The 22,036-nt window shown below is 35.6% G+C and overlaps 1 protein-coding gene across 1 annotated transcript in view; it reads right to left on the bottom strand.

The window, feature by feature from the left end:
* The window catches only part of LOC109078535 (dihydropyrimidine dehydrogenase [NADP(+)]-like), a 162,178-nt gene that overhangs the window by 117,727 nt on the left and 22,415 nt on the right, over positions 1 to 22,036 (bottom strand). Inside the window, exons 3-6 of the mRNA XM_042718058.1 lie at positions 18,753 to 18,863; positions 14,234 to 14,316; positions 774 to 861; positions 415 to 555 (exon numbers count right to left, since the gene is read on the bottom strand). Coding sequence (XP_042573992.1) covers positions 415 to 555; positions 774 to 861; positions 14,234 to 14,316; positions 18,753 to 18,863 — 423 coding nt within the window. The remainder of the gene's footprint in view (positions 1 to 414; positions 556 to 773; positions 862 to 14,233; positions 14,317 to 18,752; positions 18,864 to 22,036) is intronic.

Below are 22,036 nucleotides of genomic sequence, written 5' to 3' on the forward strand. Positions count from 1 at the left end.
AAAAATCAAGAGAGCAAAGTCTAACTTTTTCTCTCCCTGCCTGAGCTAGTTCTTGATTTACACCTTTGAAAAAAAGTCCATTCCATCAGAGGAAAAGTCTTTCCCACTGAGTTTTCTCAGAGGAACTAAAAAGAGCCTGGTGATTGTTATAGGGATGTGAGTGAGGAACTGAATGTACAAGACAGCACAAAGTACAAGAGAGCAGAAAGAACAGAGGAGAGCACCATCAGTAGACCACTGATGGTGGTCATTACATTACAAGTACAAAAATAAGACTTGGAATTCAAACATACAAAACATTATTTTTACATTACTTTTCAGCTCCAAGTTTATTTGAAACATCACCACACCAGACCTTTGACTTAAAGGTGAAAAGTCTACAATTGTTAGCCATTGAATTGAAGAGCACCTTACCTCAGTAGCAAACTGCTGCAGCCCACCAATATTCATGGGGCCTTCCTCAGAAGCATAGAGGTTACAACCCCCCACACACAGATCAGAGGTGGGACACAAGATGCCACAGGTCAAACCCAGAGGGTTACTGGACAGGATTGCCTAGAAGACACACAATAGAGTCAACTATAAACATGGATTCAAGCAGAGATTTGGAGATTTTACCTGGCCGAATAAAGCCACGTATAAGTGCTTGTGCTTAACTAACTGAGAAATATAATACACAAAGGATTATGAGATTATCACTTAAGCCAACATCAATAAACTGTGTTCAGTGTAGCTGCTGAGCGAGCGAGTTCAAGCATTGTAGTAGGTGTTACCTTGCTGGAAATGCTGGTGATGAAAGACTTGATATCCAAATTGGTGGGGCAGCTTTTCTGGCAAGGAGCATCTGCACATTTCAGGCATCTATGAAAAATCATTATAATTTTGAATTCTCATAGCTATACGCAAAACCGATATACATGAAAGAAAATTTTATTCTATTGCTTTAAAGGAATAGTCCACCCAAAAATGTAAATTTACTGAAAATTTACTCACCCTCAAGCCATCCAAGAAAAAAACAAGTTTGTTTATTTATTGAAAGCATTACATCACTTGCTCACTCATGGATGCAGTGAATGGGTGCCGTCAGAATGAAGGGTCAAACTGCTGATAAACATCACAAAGACCCACACATATCCAGTCCATCAATTAACATCATGTGAAGTGAAAAGCTATGTGTTTGTAAGAAATAAATCCATTATAAAAGCATTTTAACCTCACTTCTGTCCAAAATACCAATCCATAATACATAATAACGCTTCCTCCTGTGAAAAAGTCCAACCCCTGTTGTCCTCTCACATCAAAATCCCCCATTTTGGATGGTTTTCGCTTATAAACGGTGCTTGATCTGTGCATATGTCTCACCTGATTCAGATGAGACAACTTTATTTACTGAAGAGAGCAACAGAGGTATAGTTTGAATTTAAAACCATCTTAATGATTGTTTGTTTATTACAAACAAGCAGCTTTTTGATTCACAATACATTAATAGATCCACTGGAGTCAAGTGGATTACTTGTGGATTATTGTAATGTTTTTATCAGCTGTTTGGACTCTCATTCTGTCGGCACCCATTCACTGCAGAGGAGCCAGTGGTGAGCAAGTGATGTAATGCTAAATTTCTCCAAATCTGTTCAGACGAAGAAACAAACTGATCAACATCTGGAATGTCCTTAGGGTGTCAGATTTTCATTTTTGGATGAACTACTCCTTTAAAGCAAAACCCACACATTTATATACCAAAGAAAAGTAAAGCATACAATATCAAATATACTACTGGCACTGCTGATGGTGTGCAGCAGTAGATAATGGTTAGCTCTTTGTGTGGTTGGAAAAAGGAGAGCTGAGAACAAATGACTGAGCGATGCTTGTTTTATCCTAGACATGTCTCTGCACAGACTGTGGTGAAGACTGATACCTCTTATAAATTCTGCTGACTTCATAATGACCAGGGAACTCCATATTGGTAGACAACAACATGCCTGCTTTAAATTATACATGGGATAATTTGGCTCCAGCCAATTAAATATTCATGGAGGAACAAAATGCATGTGGCACATTCCATCGAAGAGAGCGAGCAGAACAGCTTTGGATATAGGTAAGGACCCTGTGACCGTGAAATTACAGTTGAAATCTAAAGCGAAAATACCAGTGTTTGACACACGCAATAGTGGTGCAATAATCATAGGTCACTTTTTTGATTATTGGTCAGTGTCACATACAGTACATCTTTAAAAATGATTTGGCTCATGATGACCTGCCACTTTTTCTGAGCGTACAATATCTGACTGACCGGGAGCAAATGCATTTAAGTAAATGTCAATGGAAATATCGGCATTCATTTAAGAGTTTTGGGAATGTCAGGGCTGAATGAGACTACAAAACAAAAAGGCTCACAAAAAAATCCTGGCTTGAAACTGCAACTAATCAAACGAGCAGAGATGGAAATCATTAAGAATTCCTGAAACTGCATGGTTCCAGTACCTTAATGATTTCACTAACGATTATTTTAGAACTTGTAAGGAATTAATATTTGGAACAGGCTCATTTGTTTGTTAGTCAGACAAAACTGGTTGCACTGCAGGTTTTTTTATTTATTAAAAATGTGGTTCAAAAGAATCATTTGTACAAGAAACAGACTACACTGCTTGCACTGTATGTTTTTTATTCATTAAAATAATTGGTTCATAAGAGTATTTTGTTCAGGAATCAGACTACACTGTCTGTGCTGTATGTTTTTTGATTCATTAAAAAATGTTTCATACAAGTCATTTGTTCAGGAATCAGACTACACAGGCTGCGCTGTAGATTTTTATTCATTAAAATAACTGGTTCATAAGAATCAGACAACACTGCCTGTGATGTATATTTTTGATTAATTAATAAAAATATATATATATCAGACTGCACTGATTGTGCTTTGTGTTGTTGATTCTCTAAAAAGAGCCACCTCATAAGTGCTGTAATCTGACTACAATGCTGCATCTGTTTCACGCTGTTCAGTAGAGGTGTTGCAACACTGCAATTTTATCTGTAAATATGTGGCAAGCATATTTACAAGATAGAAAGGCACATTTCCAGAGTCTCCCGTCTCACAAAATCATACTTAATTAACATAACGAAAACAAACTTCCAGTGACAATTTTATTTGTAGCATGGGACATGTAGCATGCTCAAAAAGTCAATGCTACACTGCTTGAGAAATTGTAAGTTTAAGCCTTAAATGTAATTCAGTCAAATGAATATGCATTTGATGTTTCAAGGGCAGAATAATTGCAGTGTGGTCATTAAGGGAGTCGGCTTGCGCTGTGGGCTTCGGCTGAGAACTCTGATAGATGCTGCACATTGTTGCTATTGGGATTTTTACATCATTTAAGAATGGAGGCCTTGGGGATTCTCAATGATATCAGTTATGACATTTTCTCACAACATTTATGCCTTAAAATATTTGCTTATGCCTAACAATGCCACAATTCAGTTTGCTTTCAGCTGATGTATAATGACTCATTTACGCATGTATGGTATGTACCTCCTTAGCATTGCTCAGTGCAGCGCTGGAGGCAGCGTTCACATTTTGAATTGGAAATCGGCCATTTTTCTCTTGTATGAACGCAGAAGAAGCACTAAGCTCTGACCGTAGTACTCTTAAATTCAGCACCTTGTTTCATTATTTATTTGCATGTGTTACCTGGTCTTTGCACCTGCTGGTAAATGAGCCACAATGGGAGGTCAGACTAAACATGACCTCTGCGATAAGCATTCTGCTCCAGCACTGTGTCAGCGGTAATACTTCATGTCGCTATAGTGTCAAAGCGTTGTTAGCTCATTTCATCTGACTGATGTTGAGAAAATATATGTTCTAGTCATTCGCACATGTGGGGTGCAGTGCAGTCGGGAATCTTTTGCTGTTAATGATCCTCAACTGAGAATCTCATCAATAATCCTAATGAACCTGATTAAGCAGCATTGTCTGCAAGATACATAAAGTGACAAGGGACTGTATTTATTTCATTTATCTCTGACGGAAATATCCTTTATTACAGTCTTCAGAAATGTCCAGTTTCATCCTTTTTAAGGTTAAAAAAATAAACTCACTGAACAGAAGGTAATAAGACTGAGCACACTATATATAGTTTTTACTTCACAGTTTCTACTTATTGCATTAGATTTACGCACTTGATTAGACTTAAGATTACTTTGTAGTTATTCTGAACATACTTTCACGTTCACTTTTATGTGAATGACTTAATGTACATTTGAGTAGTAAGACCATAGTTCATCACAGTACTTCATTTATCAGGGTCAAAATACATAAAGTTGTACCTTTTTAATTCATAGACAATATTAGAAAATGCACTTATTTATTGATCGCTAAAGTACAAACAGCCGGGTTTTGATTTCAGAAACCCAGTCACTGCCTTGGTCTGTATAGCTGCATACAAACAAAGACTTTCTTTCAACCCCATAAGCCTCACATAAGCCTGACCTACACCACTCGTCCCTCTTATTACAGAAACAGAGGTTAAAACAGATCCTGTGAAACCGTCTTCCTGTGACAATTCAGTTAACATTCTCTTTTACTTGCACAGTCATCCTTCACAAGGATGCCTGCAGGATTTGCTTGGGGGATGCTAAGAACCTGACCAACAGAGGAGCATATGTATGCATAAAATTCATGGGGGTCAAAAAACAATAATTGTAAAACATTTTATTTGGATCTATAGGGCTCGGGAACAGGGTTACTCTTGTTAAATAAAAATAATACATATATGTATATATATACGCTACCACTCAAAAGTCTGGGGTCAGTAAGACTTGTGATGTTTTTTTAAAGAAGTCTCTTCTGCTCATCAAGGCTGCATTTATTTGATAAAAAATACAGAGAAAAAAAAAAAACAGTAATCATGCAAAATGTTATTACAATATAAAATAATGGTTTCTATTTTAATATCCTTTAAAATATAATTTATTTCTGTAATGCAAAGCTGAATTTTCAGCATCATTCCTCCAGTCTTCAGTGTCACATGATCTTCAGAAATCATAATAATATGCTGATTTATTATCAGTGTTGAAACTGTTGTGCTGTTTAATATTTTTTTGGAACCTGTGATACTTTTTTCAGGATTCTTTAATGAATAAATGTTAAAAAGAAGAGCATTTATTTAAAATATAAATCTTTTCTAACAATATACACTACCATTTAAAAGTTTGGGGTCAGTAAATTTTTATTCTTTATACATTTTTTTAAATAAATTTTTAAATTTTTTTTAGCAAAAAATGTGTTAAATTGATAAGAAGTGATAGCAAAGATTTATATTGCTAGAAGAGATTTATATTTTGAATAAATGCTGTTCTTTTTAACTTTTTATTAATCAAAAATCCTGAAAAAGTATTGCAGTTTCCAAAAAAAATATTTGGCAGCACAACTGTTGGCAACATTGATAATTCTAATAATAAATCAGCATATCAGAATGATTTCTGAAGGATCATGTGACACTTGAGTAATGATGATGGAAATTTAGCATTGCATCACAGAAATAAATTATATTTTAAAGGATATTAAAATAGAAACCATTGTTTTATATTGTTAATAACATTTTGCAAGATTACTGTTTTTTTTCTGTATTTTTGATCAAATAAATGCAGCCTTGATGAGCAGAAGACACTTCTTTAAAAACATTTGAAGTCTTGATGAGTATAAGATTTTTATGGTTATTGTATTTATATATATATATTTATCTTTAAGAGTTATTTGTTGTTGAACATCCGGCTCATTGTCACAAATTTACTCGAACAGTGGCCTAGAAATAGTTTAGAATCTGAAATAGTTCTAATTAATCTGAATTGAATTTAAAATTTGTTAATGTTTTAAATCCTTTGCAAATTATGAGGTTTAAATTTTATTTTAAAACCCAGATTTTCATCATATTCTCTTTTGGATCCCACTAGCACACTTGTTCTGGTGCAATAACATGCAGCATGCGCATTACTCAGTGCAACAAAACATGATACAATGTTAGCTCATTTCAAAACCAACGTGGGCATTAGCGAACGCTGTCAAATCACCTCCTGCCTCCCACCACAACCAACTTAATCCCAAACGCTCTTCTGTAGATATGATGAATTTATTGTGTGTGTGGGAGGTCAACTTGGAAAGATACACGTCAATATCCTCACTTGTGAGGACATGTAACTTGTGGGGACCGAGTAATAATGAGGACCCTAGAGAGGTGCCAGACTTGTGAGAGAGGACATGAGGAAAGTGTCCTCTCACAGACTGGCTCTGTCATCTTAATTACTTAAACCATTTTAGATACAACCAATTAAGCCTGGCTCCGAATCAAAAGTGCCTCCTTTCAGACTAGGTTTCGGGACAGCTGGGATGAGAGGACGGTTTTAATGATCAATCCACCTTTATATACTGTGGCTCCTGTTTCAAAGAAAATACAGGGAAAGAAGAGGAGGACTTCTGTCAGGGGTGTGGTGGAGCAGAGAATAATAAGAGGAGTTATTCCTCATTAGAGCTCACCATTTCAACAACGCAACATGTTACTTGACTTCAGTCATCTGACATCTGTGAAATCGGTTTGACAATAGGCACTAAAGGCAGCTGTCAGCCTTGAGACCCTCACTTTCATGCAGGAATGTATCATATAAAGCCAAATTTACTTTTCAGACTGTTAGTACAAGTGCAGTGAAACTTTTGTGACTAGACATAGAAATTTTTAAAGGGATAGTTCACCCAAAAATGATAATTGTGTCATTAATTGTCGTTCCAAAGAGCTTCGTTCATCTTTAGAACACAAAATAAGATATTTTTGGTGAAATCTGAGAGCTTTCTGACCCTGCATAGACAGCAACGCAACTTCCACATTCAAGTGTAGTAAGAACATTGCTAAAACAGTCCATGTGACATCAGTGGTTCAACCTTAATTTTATGAGAATAATTTTTGTGCCCAAAGAAAACAAAAATAACTTCAACAATTTTTTCTGTTCTGTGTCAGCCTTTGACCTGTTTTCATGACATATGCATGTGCATTCCTCTGCTTGTAAACAAGGCACAGCGCATCCGGGTTCTTCGTCAGCAGCATCACACACACGTGTCATGGTACTCTCGTGAACACGCGGTGGAGACTGACATGGAAGAGAAGAAATTGTTGAATAAAGTCATTATTTTTGTTTTCTTTGAGCACAAAAGGTATTCTCGTAGCTTCATGAAATTAAGGTTAAACCACTGATGCCACATGGACTATTTTAACGATGTCCTTACTACCTTTCTGGCCCTTAAATGTGGTAGTTGTGTTGCTGTCTACGGAGGGTCAGAAAGCTCTCGGAATTCATCAAAATATCTTAATTTGTGTTCTGAAGATGAACAAAGGTCTTATGGGTTTGGAACAACATGAGAGTGAGGAATTAATGACACAATTTTCATTTTTGGGTGAACAGTCCCTTCAAGAATTTAGTGTCATCGAATACAAAATTCACTTTTACATGTTGTTTTAACAAAAATGTGTGTTGGCAGTGCATGTACACATCCACCCTCTAATAATAAAAATTCATCCAGTGTTGTTTTTTTTTTTCTGTTTGTTTGTTTGTTTTTAAATTCTCCAAAATTAAAACCCTATTCTCAAATCAAGTCATTCTCAGATGCTTGGCTGTCTGAGGTCACACAAACCCAGGCTCCTCCCACGATTGTTGATTGACACTGAGTGAGCTGTCAACAGTCCGCCATTGTTCCGATGCCGGAGCAGATGTAGACAAGATTGTCTCCTAAGAGATTGAGGTGTTCTGTTGTTATATATAATAATGAACTAGCAGTCGTCATTTACTCCCGATATCTGAGCCGCTAAAGACACAGTGGACTACTTTTGTTTTTGATTTTTGAAGGGAATGCTCCTCTGATTTAATTTGTTTTTTTTTTGTTTTATTGTTTAATTTAAGGTTTAGCTTAGTTTATTTAATGTTTTTTTTTTTTTTTTTCTTTTTGCCTTTCCTAAGAATGTGTTAGTTAGCAAATTGCATGGCTAAATACGGCAAAAGTAAACAGTATGGCTCATAACCCCACGGAAGAGAGGGGCGGGGTGAGCAGAGCTCATTAGCATTTAAAGGGACATGCAACGAAACTGGTTGCTGTGAAAAGAGCTTTTTGACAAGGTAAAAAGGGTGTTGTTTTACAGTACCATATGAGAAATTTTAACCAAAGTATGTTATAGACTTTTCAGTAAGACCCTAAAGAATCGTATCAACTTGTGGAAAATTGGGCATCTGAACAAAAAGTACTTGAAGGAATAAATAATAAATTTAATGCAATTCCATTGGCAAATGATGAGATAATTTTAATACTAAATACATTTCTAATTTAATTTAATTAATAAAGATAATTTTAATAAAAAATTAGGTAACACTTTATTTTGATAGTCCACTTTAGACATTCTACTAACAGTAAGTAACTTTGCAACTACATACCAACTAGCAGTCATTGTCGTATTAGTAGACTGTCTGCATAATATCTTTGTGATGAGAGGGGTGGGGCCGAGAGCCGTGGGAACAGAGCGAGGCCAGTGGAGTTAATGAGAATGCATCCCACGGAGGAGCTCCGGAATGTTAAAGGGAGGAGCAACGAATGTGTAAGAGGAGAGGGGACTAGGCTGGATTTTATTTTGTGTTTTGTTTCTGTTTGTGCACGGCAGTCATCCGCAAGGGACTGTCGTGCTATTTTGTGTTTATTTTATTATTAAAGTTGTATTTGAAAGTTCGCCGGTTCCCGCCTCCTTCTTCCCGACTTACAAACGTTGTTACAATCTTCCAACACTTTATTTTGCTGGGTCCACAACATACAACAAACTGACTATGAGAAACTTTGGCAAGCATATGTCAGCTTATTCTACTAATCCTAAACCTAACCTAACAGTCTACTTTGAGAGTTAGTACACATGTAGTTGCAAATTAATGAGATTAGTTGACATGTATTTGCAAGATACTTATAGTTAAATGTCTAAAGTGAACTATCAAAATAAAGTGTAACCAACAATTAAATACAATCATTCTTGCAAAAGGTGTGTTAACATAGATGTTAATAACTGTGTAACAACATCGAAAAATCTAACTGACCTTTAATATTTTAAAGAACAATCCTAAAGCAAATGTAGTAACACACTCTCGTTCAAAGGTTTGGGTTTAACAAGGTTTTTTTTTTTTTGCCTTTATTTTGACCTGGACTTGAACTTATGATGCCCAAAATGCAACAGCACTGCCCACAAGGCAGAAAAATGTGACTGAGCAACTGACGAGTAATGACTGAATTTTAATTTAGCAAATATGCATTATATTGATAAACAGTGACAGTAAAGATTAATAATTTTACACAATCATGATACAGTCGTGGACAATGTTTTTTAGTATTATTTATATATTGGTAATTGTGAAAGTTGCTGCTTAAGTTTTTATGATAGTAATTTGCATATACTCCAGAATGTTATGAAGAGTGATCAGATGAATTGCATAGTCCTTCTTTGCCATGAAAATTAACTTAATCCCAAAAAAAACCTTTCCACTGCATTTCATTGCTGTCATTAAAGGACCTGCTGAGATCATTTCAGTAATCATCTTGTTAACTCAGGTTAGAATGTTGACGAGCACAAGGCTGGAGATCATTATGTCAGGCTGATTGGGTTAGAATGGCAGACTTGACATGTTAAAAGGAGGGGTGATGCTTGAAATCATTGTTCTTCCATTGTTAACCATGGTGACCTGCAAAAAACGTGTGCAGCCATCATTGCGTTGCATAAAAATGGCTTCACAGGCAAGGATATTGTGGCTACTAAGATTGCACCTAAATCAACAATTTATAGGTTCATCAAGAACTTCAAGGAAAGAGGTTCAATTCTTGTAAAGAAGGCTTCAGGGCGTCCAAGAAAGTCCAGCAAGCGCCAGGATCGTCTCCTAAAGAGGACTCAGCTGCTCGATCGGAGTGCCACCAGTGCAGAGCTTGCTCAGGAATGGCAGCAGGCAGGTGTGAGCGCATCTGTACGCACAGTGAGGCGAAGACTTTTGGAAGATGGCCTGGTGTCAAGAAGGGCAGCAAAGAAGCCACTTCTCTCCAAAAAAAACATCAGGGACAGATTGATGTTCTGCAGAAAGTATAGTGAATGGACTGCTGAGGACTGGGGCAAAGTCATATTCTCCGATGAAGCCCCTTTTTCGATTGTTTGGGGCATCTGGAAAAAGGCTTGTCCGGAGAAGAAAAGGTGAGCGCTACCATCAGTCCTGTGTCATGCCAACAGTAAAGCATCCTGACACCATTCATGTGTTGGGTTGCTTCTCATCCAAGGGAGTGGGCTCACTCACAATTCTGCCCAAAAAACACAGCCATGAATAAAGAATGCTACCAAAACACCCTCCAACAGCAACTTCTTCCAACAACCCAACAACAGTTTAGTGAAGAACAATGCATTTTCCAGCACGATGGAGCACCGTGCCATAAGGCAAAAGTGATAACTAAGTGACTCGGGGACAAGAATGTTTAAATTTTGGGTCCGTGGCCTGGAAACTCCCCAGATCTTAATCCCATTGAGAACTTGTGGTCAATCCTCAAGAGGCGGGTGGACAAACAAAAACCCACTAATTCTGACAAACTCCAAGAAGTTATTATGAAAGAATGGGTTGCTATCAGTCAGGATTTGGCCCAGAAGTTGATTGAGAGCATGCCCAGTCGAATTGCAGAGGTCCTGAAAAAGAAGGGCCAACACTGCAAATACTGACTCTTTGTATAAATGTAATGTAATTGTCGATAAAAGCCTTTGAAACGTATGAAGTGCTTGTAATTATATTTCAGTACATCACAGAAACAACTGAAACAAAGATCTAAAAGCAGTTTAGCAGCAAACTTTTTGAAAACTAATATTTATGTAATTCTCAAAACTTTTGGCCACGACTGTACAGTTATTTTACACTGTAATAATTTTTCACAATATCACTGTATTTTTACTCAAATAAATGCAGTCTTGTTGAGCATAAGATACTTCTTTCAAAAAAATAAAATAAAAATCTTGCTGACCTCAAATTTGAATGATCAGTTTCAGTAAAATCAGTTTCATAAAATATCACTGACAAAACGTATAATGTGTATCTTCAACTGCATGCAGTTATACTGTATGATCAAAAGTGTATGTATTGACCAGTTAAGTCTCACAGTTGTACACTATGTTAACTTGATTCACTAAAAAAGAACTTACTCATTAGAGTGGTACATTCAGTAGGTGGACTACACTAGCTCTGCTGTACACTTCTGATTCATGCAAGGCATTTTTAAAAACAGATCTCAGTTCCATACCTTACTGATGGGACCCCTAAGATGGGATTTAGACAGGCCAGTGTAGGATGTACCACAAGCAGTTGTGAGAACAAAAACAAAATAAACAAAATAAATATAACAAAGTTCCACCTGCCTTTATTAACTGAAGATATCAGAGCCATGTCAGGAACTTGCTTTTTCAACTTTAAATAGAAATGTCAAAGTAGGTCTTATATAAACAATTCAATATGACAGCTAAACTGCCTTACCTCATAATCATCAAGAAAATAGTTACGGATGAACCATCACAATTTTCCTTAGTCATTATCTGATTTATTCTGATATCAAAGTGGACTCATGCTGTGAATGCTAGGAGTGCTTGTGATTTTACTGACATGAAGATAAGCCGTCAAAATACAGTTATTTAAGCAATAAGGCAGCATCTTTGATAAGAGATTTTTGAGGTATGAAAGTAATATTTTAGTAACTTTGCTTCACTATGTGAACAAATCTGTGGTCTTTAATGAGGAGTCAACTTTCTGGCTGTTTCGTGACACTGGGAATCCAGACCTGGGGCTTCCTCTGCGCCCAACAAACAGGCCAAATAAGCCAGCTGCCTCCTGTGATGAGCACCAGAACAGCGTGCCGCTCGGACTTTCATGTTCAGCATTATTAGCGGTTATAAAACCTAAATCTTTCATCAAATCTGCCGACCGGCACTGCAGGGGAGTCTCGTCTAGAGAAGGATTAAAATCAAACCTCTGCAGGACAAAAGTGTGCATTAATGTCTCCAATATCTCCCTAGCGTTCTTTCTTCTCTCAACTCTTGGTTTTCGCTGCTGTTTTGTTTTTTATTCATGATCAGCAGATGCAATGCTGTGCTCATGCATATTCGATGCCATGCAGAATTAAGACATATTATTCAAATGAACTCATTATCAGGTGCTATTTCAGTATACATTTGAATAGATCATTATGTTTGGGAGACAGATGTCCGAAAAGCAGATCAGATGTGATCAGAACAAATACAGAGTAAACGATCTGACTAACTTTACCTGTTGTGTTGTCAATGAGAGTATCCTTTGACTGACTGAGAAAGGCTCATCTAGAGTCAATGCACTCTGCTTTTAGTACTTCCATTTGACAATTGGCTATAGTACAAACAACTAAATGTTTCTGAAATAATTCCTGTTTTCTGTTTGTTTGTTTTTTGTTTCTTTGTTTTTTGTTTTTTGCTGTTGTTGTTTTTGTTGTTGTTTTTTACCATACAAATAACCAGTGTACAAGTGTTGCTTCAACAGGCTTGTGTTTCACATCTGACCAAACTGTGGCATTATTAGGGCTAGGAAAAAAACTGTTCAAAAGATTTTTTTGTAACACTTTACAATAATGTCACATTAGACAACATTAGTTACTGCGTTAATGTTATCTAACAATGAGCAGTACATTTGTTACAGTATTAATTCATATTTGTTAGCATTCATTAACTGTTCATTGTTGTAGTAGTTATTGTTAACTCACTTCCATTAAATAATGTTAGCACATACAACAATTTTAACTAATGTATCATGGTTTCCTCAAAAATATTAAACTGATAAACAGCACAAACTCATAATAATAAGAAATGTTTCATGAGCAGCAAATCAGAATATTAGAATGATTTCCGAAGGATCATGTGACTGAGGTAATGGCTGCTAAGAATTTAGATCTGCATTACAGGAAGAAAATCCATTTTGAAATATAATAAAATACGAAACAGTTGTTTTAATAGTAAAAATATTTACAATATCATGCTTTATATTACATTTTTGATCGAATACGGTGACAATAAGAGATTCTTAACATTAAAAACATTGAAAAATCCTAATGAGCCCAAGATGATATTTAATTATTTTCATATTTTCATTTTATTTCTGAAACTTTTTTGATTGATGGCATAAATAGTTAAATGAATTTTGAATCGATGCAAGACAACAAATGATTACGAAAGTAATCTCTTGAGACTGCCAAATAAACAGCAAATTAAATCATTTTCATGCTGAATTTTATACTGTTAGCAAAACCATAGGCTGTATGCAGAAAATAAAATGATATCTATCCCTTAATATATTTCCTTTAATATCCACTATAATTTATAAAATCCGTGCTTAGAGTGAGCCATTGAGAATGATCACAAACTATACCATCATGAAATCTAATTTACAGGAGGAGGAGATCACATTACACAGTAATTAACAGGCACAGAATGAAACCAATACAATTTTGGTTTTTTTTTTCCCATCATTTTTCTGTTTTAATAAGGTTTTAGTGAGGAATATATAAAAATTTGTATATTTTAATCACATTTTAGTAATAGATATACATATTTATGAAGTGAAGTTGTGTTATTTTTGCTTAAACACTTCTGCTACACAACACTAATATGTATATAAAGAAGTTCGTGGGAAAAGGGCCTAATAGCAAATAGTGTCATTTATATGAATATCAATAGATTTTAGTTAGGAGCCTGTTCAGCTTTTTTGCAAAGCGCAAATCTTTATTTATCACTTACATTGTTTTTTAAGACTGCAAACTGAAAGCTACCCCAGAACACCAGCGATCCTCGTGATCAAGTATTCTGATGTTGTCTTGGGATCCCCAAAAGCATTTTCAACTAACAAATTAAACTTTTACATTTTTCACTGTGCACTCAGCCTTAGCATCTCCTGCAGGGTTGAAGAGTCAAGGCAAAGCCCAGAGGGAGGCTTCTTTCCAACAAATTAATCCCTGAGAAAAGCAGAGCCGAGTGCTGCCTGTACACCCCTTTATTTCCTCAAAAATGAAGAATGACTTACGCCGCTACTCATCCTCACCTCGCCAAACGGCATGCACACGTTCCTTCGGCTGCCCACCCATACTCCTCTTTGCGTTGACTGTGACTGTTGCCATGGAGACAGTGCTTACCTCAGCGCTTCCCGAAGTGCCCCACGCTCGCTCAAAGTCGTGTGCTTGATGTCATCGAAGTTGTTCTCCAAATTCACACAAGACTGTGGGAGGGAGACACACACAGAGACAATGGTGGGACACAGCGGCACATTTACTGAATTTTTTGGGTTGGACTTTTTTGTTTTACTCTGTTTAGGTTACTATAAATTTAAATATATAATATATATTTATATATAATTATTTATTATACATTTTCATTTTTACAACACCATTGTATGTCTTGCTTCATTCTGTGGAACACAAAAGAGGATATTTTGAAGAATGTTTGGAACAGTTTTGGTGACCATTGGGGGAAAAAAAATCTCAATATTTCTCAAAATATCTTTTACTGTATGTTCCACATAGAATAATAATTATAAAAAATGTCATCCAGTTTTGGAACTTGGAATGACATGAGGATGAGTAAATTATTAAATAATTGTAATGTATGGTTTCAAGTTCTATTGTTTTTGTTGTTTTCGTTCTGAAGTTTAAGAAACACCAAAATATTTTATATACAAATACTTATATATAAATTACAAATATGTGTGTGTGTGTGTGAGTGTGTGTGTATGCTGTCAAGCGATTAAAAAATAGCTAATTAATTGCACATTTTTCTGCAATTAATCAATTCCATATTAATATAATATATTTTATGGTATTATTTCACATTGAATCGCCAAATTAATTTAGAAACAACATAAAGAAGATATATGTTAAATATGTGTTAAATTGCATCTTTTTTTTACTAAGTCGCCTGTTATTAATGAAGGCCAAATACAATTCAAATACTGTTACTGCTACTGTATCTCTATTAAATCCACTCCCCCCCCCCCAGTTTTAACCATTAGTTATAGACATTTAATTAATAGACATTATTTAATGTAATAATAATTAATACATAATAATGTAAGTATAATTAAAAGTCATTATTTGTAACAATTAATTGGCTTTGAAAAATATACTAATATATATAAAATACAACAACTTAGTAGCAACATGTTTTGTGAAACATGCGTCTTTCTAATTTGTGTCAGGTGAAATATGCATTATTACCCTGAAAATTCCCCCATATAATATGAAGAATTAAAACCACTTTTATTGTTTTATGATCACCTTTTGTCTTTTTTGGTGGGTTTCATCTGTAAACCATAAATTTATATTTATAGAACCTATTTATTCTATAAAATAAGACTGCTGTTGAGAAAAACAGCAATCCTTAACCTACAAATGAAACCAAACATCCGCCAAATGGTTCTAAATCGTGAGGAACATAAGGAATATTCTGTAGGCTGTAGATTTGAATATGACCATACTGAAGGATTATGCCGTTGAGTTGACTGTTCAGAGATTATCCTGCTTTTAAAGATTTACAAGTTTCTACTTTAAAATGGAAGGATTAATTGGTGCCATTTAACACTGTAACATGACACGGCTGACATTATCAGAAAGGCATTAAAGAGGATTCCCCAGCCCCTCCCTTTTCAGGAGGCAAAGTTCAAGCCGCTTAAGCTGTTTTCTTTATTCCATAAGCTAATACAGTTTCACAGAAGCCATTGTGACAACTGACTTAAGCTATTTAATGAAATTCAAAGGGATGAGCAGCCAGGAAATTCCCCCGCACATATATACGGCTGAGGCGCCAAGAAAATAAAATCACAACATGATTGAGATTGAGGCTAACTTGATTTCACGCACTGAGTTAATTTATGGCATAAGACAGAGTTACTACATTTTATTATAACAGATGGGTGGTGAATAAGAAACCAATCCAGCAAGCCATCTGATATTCTGCTACAGTTCTTTTATGAACCTCCACTGGATTCTGTACAGTACTTCAGCTGGCAACCTTGTGCTGTAGAAACGTCTGCCAAGATACAGATTCAGAACAGACAAATCCAGAATAGAGTCTGTTTTACAATGCACATCTTCAATTTTTTAAAATGGTGCCTCGGTAAGATGCTTTGATTGCCACAAGAAGAATTTGCTGGTATTATTGATACCACACAAAAGATTTCAAAGAATATCATATGATAACCTCACCAAGTTCAAACATCTGACTATATATAATTTTGCTTTGATAGTACAATCTGTGAGCAGGATGGACTTGCATGATTTTGCCTGGAGTGAGAAGCTGTTTTTTTTTTTTTTTTTTTTTTTTAGTTGGAGCATGTTTTTGTTCTCTCTGCAATCATTCTGACACCGCTCTATCATGAGCAGAACACATGTTAACAGCCCATAATACAACTCCATGTCAGCAATACAGATGGATGGATCAATCTTGAAGTACTTTTGATACTTATGCTGTATTGAGATGAATGATCCTCACATAAATCTATCAATCTTAAGAGTTTAAGTAGTGATTTAATCATTAAAGTTTATGTGCATCACAAGTTTTGAAAAGGAAAAAGTGATTGCATTAGCAGATAGAAGTCATTTCTCTTTCTGCTTATCTGAAAACAAGTATAAACTCTAAAGAGAAACACAGCACAAATAAATGAGAAATATAATAAATGATGACTAATAAAAATACATTAACATTTAAAAGTTTGGGGTAAGATTGAATTATTTATTCATTTTAATTTTATGTATTTTTATATTTATTTATTTGCTTTTCAAAGAAAGTAATACTTTATTAAAGAAGGGCACATTAAATTGATCAAAAATGATAGTAAAGACATTTATAATGTGACAAAACATTTATATTTTAAATACATGCTGTTCAAAACATCCTAAAAGTATTAGAATAGCAGGTTATTTTGGGGCCTTTTTATGCATTTATTTTCTTTTGAAAAGCATTTTCAGTCACGGGACATTTTACAAATCAAAGATAAGTGTAATAGTCCCCACATGGGTGTTTTCCATCTTTTTTTCTGACAGTTCGCGAGAGAGGGGGCGGCGTTTTGTGTGATGTTGACATGTGAATGCAGACACGATGGCTAGATTGCATTTACAATACACTGAGATCCGCTCATAATGCGTCCTAGACTACCTCTGGACAAGGATACGCTGATTGGATAACATTCCGATCAGAAGTGCGTTTACACTTGTCTTTTCAGTGGACAACATCCGGATACAGGTCACATGTAAATGCCAAGTGTAAATGCAGCCTTAGATATATAGTGTAGTCAACATATCAAACAAACACATCCAGTGCCTTGCTACTGTGTGGAAACTTCACAAACATGAATTTACTTATATGCCCACATGTTCAAAATAATAATAATAAACTGAGTGTTTATAATGGAGTCAAATCGCAGCATATTTCTCCAATCGAGGAGTGGGCATTGGAAAACCCAGAGTGGGGTTGGAGCAGAGCCATTACAGAATGCTTAATTGCTTCAGTCACACATTTTTATGTAGATAATTTTATGTACGTAACTTTTCTTTTATTATATGAGGCTCCATGTGTTATTTTGTGTTGTGATTTGAAATGCAAAAATACTTGACCTTGGTCAACCCTGTGTCACAGTAGACTAATCTCACAGCTTCTGTGTGGTATTAAAATTAATCTGTGTGGTAAAATGAAAAATAATTACATTTCCAATTACACTGAGGCATTGTTGGGACTGGGATAACCATTGACATTTTCTCTTGAAATTATGTGTTGCATTTTCCCCTGCAAAGGATTAGTCTAATCCAACATCTTGGGGGCTTTATTATTATTAATTAGACAAAATGCTTAGTGCTGGGAATTGGTAGTATAATTTAACAGCTAATTAATATGCAAGCTCTGGAAACAAGATTTGGTATTTCATCAACACAGTCACCACATGGTGAAAAGCATTTAAAATGAACATTTGAATATGCTTATGAGCCTTGACTCATAGGGCTCACAGGATATGATAATAATTGAGAGGAAATTTGGAATATTTAATCCACTTGGGAGATTTGGGGGGGTGGGGGGCATCTGCTTATGATGCATTTTCATAATGTCTCCTTTAGGCTTTTACTGCAGTTTTCTGATGAGTGCTAAAGAATTACTCACTGACAGATTGTAAGCAAAAGGGCAGAAGGAGTCAAAATTTGAATCTCTACAATAATTGGACAAACTAGGCGGCTGGAACTAATTATAGAATTATAATCTTCGGCCCTATTACTGCTCATCAGAGTAATATGATCACAGCCATCGTCGACATAATCATTGAATCACCACACCATAAACTACATCACAGAGTACTCATTATCATTGGTAAACTGGGACGAAGTTTGCTCTCAGAAGAGGATATCAGGGATACAGCTTCCAGGAGATTCAGAAAACCTGCTCTAACATCTTGACGGCTCGTTGTTGTTCTTCTTCAACCTCTAATTTTCAGAAGAAGTACGTTGTGACCGTAACACATTGTGACAATAGGCAGTATGTAAACATTCCACAAACAAGGAAAGACAAGGGCTTTTCTTCCCATTGGCTGTTTCTTTAATATTTAATGTAAAAGAATTTTGGAAAAGTGAGTTATTTCAGGCAGCCTGTGAGAAGAACTTGTCTTTGTTTACTCACATCACAGCTCCTCTCTGGGTTTCTCTTCCAGTGCTTCTTCTCATTCTTCTTAGAGGCGGTGGAATGGAGATTTGCATGGGTCTTCACCCTTGGGTTCAAGGCGAGGATACTCTGAAGAACAATTACACATAATCAAGATTGTTAAAAGTTCAAAGTTTCAAACAATGCAAGATCATTGCAGAACAAATAAAGTAAACAATAAAAAATTTCAAGATATACTGTATAACTGTTGTAATGAATCTACACAATTTACATAAACTATTATGATACATTGTTAAATGCTGTTAAAACTGATGCATGTTGCATAATCAGATCATTATGTTCAAGTAATAGTAATGAGTAAAGTATCCCAGTAAGCCTACTTGCTAAATTTACACCATAATAGCCAAGTTACTTTTCATAAGTGAGAGTCTGTGTTCTATTGTTTATTCACATAGGGGAAGATAGCCCTCTAAAGGACTATGTGCATTTACTTTTAAATTGAAATATATTTAGATATAAGTTTAGCATCTGCAGGATGATGGCACATCAGCCAATGTGTTATTAAGGGAAATAAATAGAAACATTTGCTCATTTAGTTATATTATTCGAGTAAAAATGTTAAATTATTCAGTGAAGCCCCCTGGCTAAACTTCAACAGATATGATCATTATTATTCCTTAAGTTTTATATATATATATATATCATATATCAGTTTACATTTCCAAACATTCATTTTGCCATTAATTGTAACAACCCAGTGATATTATATCTGCACAAGGAGTCTGACAACAGCCAGTTCTCCACATAGAGATCTGATCTCATCATCATCCAGTCTGTCTGGAATGACATGAAGAAACAGAACAAACTGAGACAGACTAAATCCAGAAGAACTGTGGCAATGTCTCCAAGATGCTTCAGGAGACCTACCTGCAAAGCTACAGTACTGTTAAAGGTTTTAGGCACTTGTGTAAAAATGCTTTAAAATGAGGATGCTGTCAAATATAATGTTATAAGTAGATTTTCTTTATCAATTAACTTATATTAACTAAATTAATTCAACATTTGGTGTTACCATCCTTTGCGTTTAAAGCAGCTTTTGCTCTAAGTGCATTAGCACATAGTTTTTCAGGTAGCTTTGCAGGTAGGTATCTTGAAGCATCTTAAAGACATTTCCACAGTTTTTCTGGATTTAGTCTGTCTCAGTGTGTTCTGTTTCTTCATGTCATTCCAGACAGACTGGATGATGATGAGATCAGATCTCTGTGTGGAGCACTGGCTGTTGTCATACTCCTTGTGCAAACAAAAATCTCACTGGATTATTACAATTAATGGCAAAATGAATGTTTGGGAAAGTAAATTGATATTTTCCAGAGACACAAAATTAGATCAATTAACCTCAAAACTGTTTTAACTGACTTAATATGACAAAAAGGCAAAATTAAAATAATGTAGCCATTCATCAAAAGTTTTGAGATGTGATTTTGTGCCATCTAAGGCCAAAAGAAAAATCTAAGGTGGGGGCCAAGTTACCCCTTCTTACCCTGTGTTACCCTAAATATTGTAGTATTTTCTTATATATTGTACTGACAAATAGAGTGCATGAAATAATATATAGAGCAAACCATGCACTTCTGAAATAAAATAAATAAAATAAAAAAATGCCTGCAAGCCATGCCCTTCTACTCTCAATCAACTGACAGTAATACAAAAGTAACTTAGTGTATTACTTTTCTATAAAATGTACTTTTTAAAGCTATCTCAATATTACAACACATTACATTTAAAAGTAACACTGAAGTACCCAACACTGAATAACATGACTAGTTCTACAGCACAAATGAAGAAAAAGCAAAGATAATCATGCATTTGTGTTTCACAAACATGAAAGTATTTTGAAACATTGATATGAACTACAAAGCACACTCAAGTCAAGGTCCTTCAAAGCCTTCTGTGACAACACTGATTAGAACGCCAGTGCAGTGGGGCCAATAAAGAGGGGTCCGACTGAAACAGTAAAGTATGAAATGAGAGTCATGATGGGGACATCATCATTTGATTCAGGAGCAACCTTCATTTCAAATACTTCATGCCTGCCAGTCAAATCACCCCACCCCAGTCGAGGAGCTGAAGGAAGGCACCAGTGTGGGATCTTTTAATGGCAAACACAATTAACAGGCAGTTTACTGAGGGAGAAGAGAACAAGTGAGAGAGAAGCAACCATTATGATCACACTAATACCAATTTCATGCTCTCCGTAGTGTAAAAGAATACCACGTCCACAGTCATTTCACTGTGCAGAAACACTATCTGACAAAGGCCAGAACACAAGGCCAGGAGTAAATTGAAATAAGCCACTTTGGTATTCTATTCCATAAGCAAGGTGTCAGTAAAACCTTCACCTAAAAAAGGACATTGACGGAAATTCCTGACGTGATATTTGAATGTTGTGGTGACTCTTGTGTATTGTCTGTGTGAATATTTGTCCAATTAATATGCTTTACAACCAGTCATGCACTGTTTCCTAAACAAATTTCAGTGTTGTGTTTTACCATTTTATGCTACAAAACTTTCAGAAGAAATATGTTTGACAACAAATAAAGTGAGATGGAGGAAACAGGCTTTACAGGCTTTCCATTTACTCTTAGAAGCATGGAGGGATAAATTACTGATAGCACTATTAAAATGTAGCATGTGTAAATTCTTAGTTTTGTTGGGGGTATAGAGCACTGAGCTGGAAAGGTAGGTCTTCCATGAAACTATCATATTTTTATATTTTATTATAATTGTATTCTACTAGGAATGAGTGACAGCACTGATTGCTCATTAAAGAATTCTCACCATAATTGTTGTTAAATCTCATAACATTTCATAAAGAGTAACAACTGCAGTAACGAAACCGGCAGCCGGCCATTATCAAAAAAATAAACTTCAACAGGATGCCAACAACATGGCTTTACATGGCTACTCGCCGAATAAATATGGACTTGAAATACTGACTTGTGTTGACATTCTTTTGCAACCATACCAGAAGGTGATAAACGCAAAAAAAGTCCACAGTCTATTATTGTTACGAATCCTGTCCATGGACTTCCGTCCAATCGTCATCAGAGGTCATATTGACTCTCTCACTACAAAGACTGTTACACGTCACCAAGGACTACATTTCCCATCATCCATTGCACTGATTGCACACAGCTGTAACCAATCACACACACACTATATTACACTCACTCAGATCCTTCTCAAACTGCTGAGTATTGTTTGTGTATATCGCTCTCTTAGTGGTAGCATTATGCTTTGTC

This window comes from Cyprinus carpio, chromosome B2, assembly GCF_018340385.1.
Source record: "Cyprinus carpio isolate SPL01 chromosome B2, ASM1834038v1, whole genome shotgun sequence".
Lineage (NCBI taxonomy): Eukaryota > Metazoa > Chordata > Actinopteri > Cypriniformes > Cyprinidae > Cyprinus > Cyprinus carpio.